The sequence below is a fragment of the Hakea prostrata genome, chromosome 4 (genome assembly GCF_041222555.1).
Source record: "Hakea prostrata isolate BN-2017 chromosome 4, UWA_Hpros_2, whole genome shotgun sequence".
In the NCBI taxonomy this organism is placed as follows: domain Eukaryota; kingdom Viridiplantae; phylum Streptophyta; class Magnoliopsida; order Proteales; family Proteaceae; genus Hakea; species Hakea prostrata.
The window spans coordinates 53,177,620-53,181,356 of record NC_142603.1 but is presented as its reverse complement, the minus strand read 5'-3'; the positions used below and the strand labels follow the sequence as shown (position 1 = coordinate 53,181,356).

Sequence of the window (3,737 nt, the reverse complement as noted above, 5' to 3'; positions counted from 1 at the left end):
ATCGGTAGTGTTATAGTAAGTTTTGCCCGTACATCATTTGGGACAAAAATATTTCCCACTTTCCAATATTTTTTTTATTATCAAAAGATTTTATTGTCTAAAAGAGGCTTTAGAATATTACTTGTGTAGCTTCTGTTCTTCCTTTCCTGTAAGAAAATTGCCTTCATGGAAATTGCCTAGTGAACAATGCGTTCCCATGGCATGATCCTTGTTTCCTGCACTTAAATCCCACACTTTACCCACCTCTCCTGCACATTATTCTAACTCTACTTTAGTCTCTAATTTAAGACTTAAAAATGGTTGGAGTTGGATCTTATTACCCAACTTCATCGATGAATTTCAGTGTGGAAATTGCAGGTATTCTTTGATGGGAAATTTTCTACTAAGAAGGTGACACAATGCCTTTCTATTTCTACAGCTTCAAAACCCAAACCCAGATTCAATATGTGATGGAAACTATTTTGGATAGTTCTTGCAGCTTTAGAAAAGTAACATGAATTAGGAAACAGAAGTGTTTATGTTGCTTTCTGGAACAACCTCTCTGAATGAATGACGTATATGTCAACCCTATCATGGCTGGTTTAATTACCAAAATTCTCAGTTCTTAATCTATTTATAATGGTCACAAAAACAGGATTAGATTGTTTAATTGTGCTTGTACAACTGGGCACTAGTTTATTCAAAGGGTGGTGATCACTTTTAAAAGGAAATGCCATTATGTGTCTAAACATTATATAGTGGGACAACTGAAGAAGCACTCAAATTAAATTAAAGTATTATACAATTAGAATGGCTGGATCCGTCATGGATATGCTCCATATTGGTTACTACAGTGAAGAGTACTGAACTCGAACTCCTTAAATAGCCATTTCTTACTTATATCTTCCAATACAGTTTCTTTAGCAAACCCTAGCCATGATGAAGAAACTGGTGATCACAGTTTCTATATTCATTTCTTTAGCTTTTGTATCTACACTTGACCAGTGTTCTAAGTGTGGCAAAATGGAGGTTCCATATCCTCTTAGCACTGCTGATGACTGTGGAGATTCAAGCTACAGAGTCTACTGCAACAATGGAACCCTAGAGTTCTTATCTGAAAAGAAATTTTACTATAAGATACTAAGCGTTGATGCAAATTCTTCAAGGCTTGTACTCAAACCACCAGAGATGGACAGAGAGAGGTGTTACTCATCAGACCTTATGGTTGGAGGTTTAAAGATCAATGATAGCTCTCCATTCAGTGTGTCTAAACGCAACACAGTGATGTTATTTAATTGCTCTGAGAGTGTCCTTCGGTCACCTTTGAACTGTTCCTCAAACAGTCTGTGCAGGCAGTATGAGAAGAAAGTTGAGGGAGGGAAACTGTGTGGCAACACCCTATGCTGTCATTACTTGAAGAAGTCATCAATGCATTCACATTTTATCAGAGTAAGGCTTGGAGGTTGCACTGCTTATACAAGTGATACGGAAGATTTCTACCCGATGGGGTCTGACCCCGATGGGGCTCCACATGCTAGTTAATCGGGAAAGATGCCGATCATCCATGACCAAAAGCGTAACATACGCCACATATATAGCAATCATCCTTGTTATAGAAGGTCAACTCAGCAGCTGATTGAATGGGACCAACGACAAGGGAGCATGATCCGAGGAGAAACATCAGCCCTTGTCTGGCTAACTTACCAAATACATAAAAGGTAACACCCACACTATAAATGCACAGATCTACCCCTCCGGTAAGCAACCAATACACTTTGAGCATAATCTTGTGTAGCTTTTGCACGAGACCTCATTCGGTTCATCATCTAACTTTGCCATCGGAGGGGGCTGCCCGGCACACAAGCCGGCCCGCATCTAACCTTTCTTGCAGGACCATCGCCCGGATACGAGAGGAGGCTCATTCGGATCCGAAGCACAACTGATCCGCATCAGCTTGGCGCCCGTGGGAACGACAAAACTTCAAGTCATGCCAAGACGAGGAGGAAATAATGGACGTTCCCGAATAGAAAATGTTGGCGGGAATCAAATTCCCGAAGATCAAACACATCAAGACGATGGAGTCCACTCAACCCGAGTTGAACAGGATCTAGGGTCAACATGGCATCTAAACACTTGGCCTTAAACCAGTGTTTGGTCCATGTTCATCTCGACCAACTAATTACATTCAAGGTGGGTAGCAGCATCATAGGTAAGATCGGAATTGATCAATGCATCTTCCACCACTGATGGGAGCCACGCTAATACCAGGTGTAAACAGCAAAATCTTGCCCAGATTGAGGAGATAATTCTGGAGGATGTTCAACGCCTCAAACAAGAAGGTTCGCTGCAAGAGCTTCTCTACAATTACAATGCATTAAATATTCGCAACTAGTTTGCTGGAATTGAATCTAATGGCCTCCCGATGAGCCCGCCATATCATGTTCTCTCAAACATAAGAAGAGGACAAGAAAAATCAGAGCAATCAAAGCCAAGTTTGAAAGTTCGAACGCGAGCAAACTAGTAGCAAGTGAGGTTAAGAGACCTCAAAGCTCGAAGATATTCTACAATGATGGTGATGCATCCCCCTGGCGAATTTGTACAACTTAAAAATTAAGAAAGAATACAACAGAGATCGCGATGTTCGGATCAAGATCATCATCGGGAGCGGAAAAAAGACTAAGATTGTGATAATGATCGTGTTGCTCGTGATAATGATCGTGTTGCTCGTGATAAGGATCGTGTTGCTCGTGATAAGGATCGTGTTGCTAGTGATAAGGATCGTGTTGCTCGTGATAACGATCGTGTTGCTCGTGATAACGATCGTGTTGCTCGTGATAACGATCGTGGTGCTGGTGATAACGATCGTGTTGCTTGTGATAACGATCGTGTTGCTCGTGATAACGATCGTGTTGCTCTTGATAATGATCGAGAGGATTGAGAATTTACAATGATCGAGAGGATCGAGAATTTACAATGATCAAGATGGTCGAGAATTTACAATGATCAAGAGGATCGAGAATTTACAATGATCGAGAGGATCGAGAATTTACAATGATCGAAAGGATCGAGAATTTACGACGATCGGGAGGATCAAGAATTTACAATGATCAAAGACATCGGTTGGAAACCCGTGTGGGTCCTTCTACAATCCCGGTCATCTTACACCTTTTTTAAGGTACTAATTTGAATCGGGTCAATCCCATTCAACTTGCGCCTCCATAAGGACTTACACCTTTTTAAGGTACTAATTTGAATCGGGTCAATCCCATTCATCTGCGCCTTCCATAAGGACTTACACCTTTTTAAGGTACTAATTTGAATCGGGTCAATCCCATTCATCTTGCGCCTTCCATAAGGACTTACACCTTTTTTAAGGTACTAATTTGAATCGGGTCAATCCCATTCATCTTGCGCCTTCCATAAGGACTTACACCTTTTTAAGGTAATAATTTGAATTGGGTCAATCCCATCATCTGCGCCTTCCAAAGGACTTGCACCTTTTTAAGGTAATTATTTGAATCGGGCCAATCCCATCATCTTGCGCCTTCCATAAGGACTTGCACCTTTTTAAGGTAACACCCTTTAAGGTAATAATTTGAATAGGGTCAACCCATTCACTTACGCCTTCCATAAGGACTTACACCTTTTTAATCTTCCCATCCCGCACGATGTAAACAACGCCGGAATTGGGGGCTTATGATACGGAAGATTTCTACCCGATGGGGTCTGACCCCGATGGGGCTCCACATGCTAGTTAA

The 3,737-nt window shown here is 41.3% G+C and overlaps 1 protein-coding gene across 1 annotated transcript; it reads left to right on the top strand.

Annotated features, from left to right (window-relative positions):
* The first annotated feature begins 256 nt into the window (after window positions 1-256).
* Window positions 257-2,917, top strand: LOC149019587 (wall-associated receptor kinase-like 20). The gene is made up of 2 exons (XM_089154111.1): window positions 257-1,512; window positions 2,714-2,917. Exons 1-2 carry the CDS (start codon window positions 916-918, stop codon window positions 2,915-2,917), a joined length of 801 nt encoding a protein of 266 aa, XP_089010237.1. The 5' UTR covers window positions 257-915.
* The last annotated feature ends 820 nt before the right edge of the window (window positions 2,918-3,737 follow it).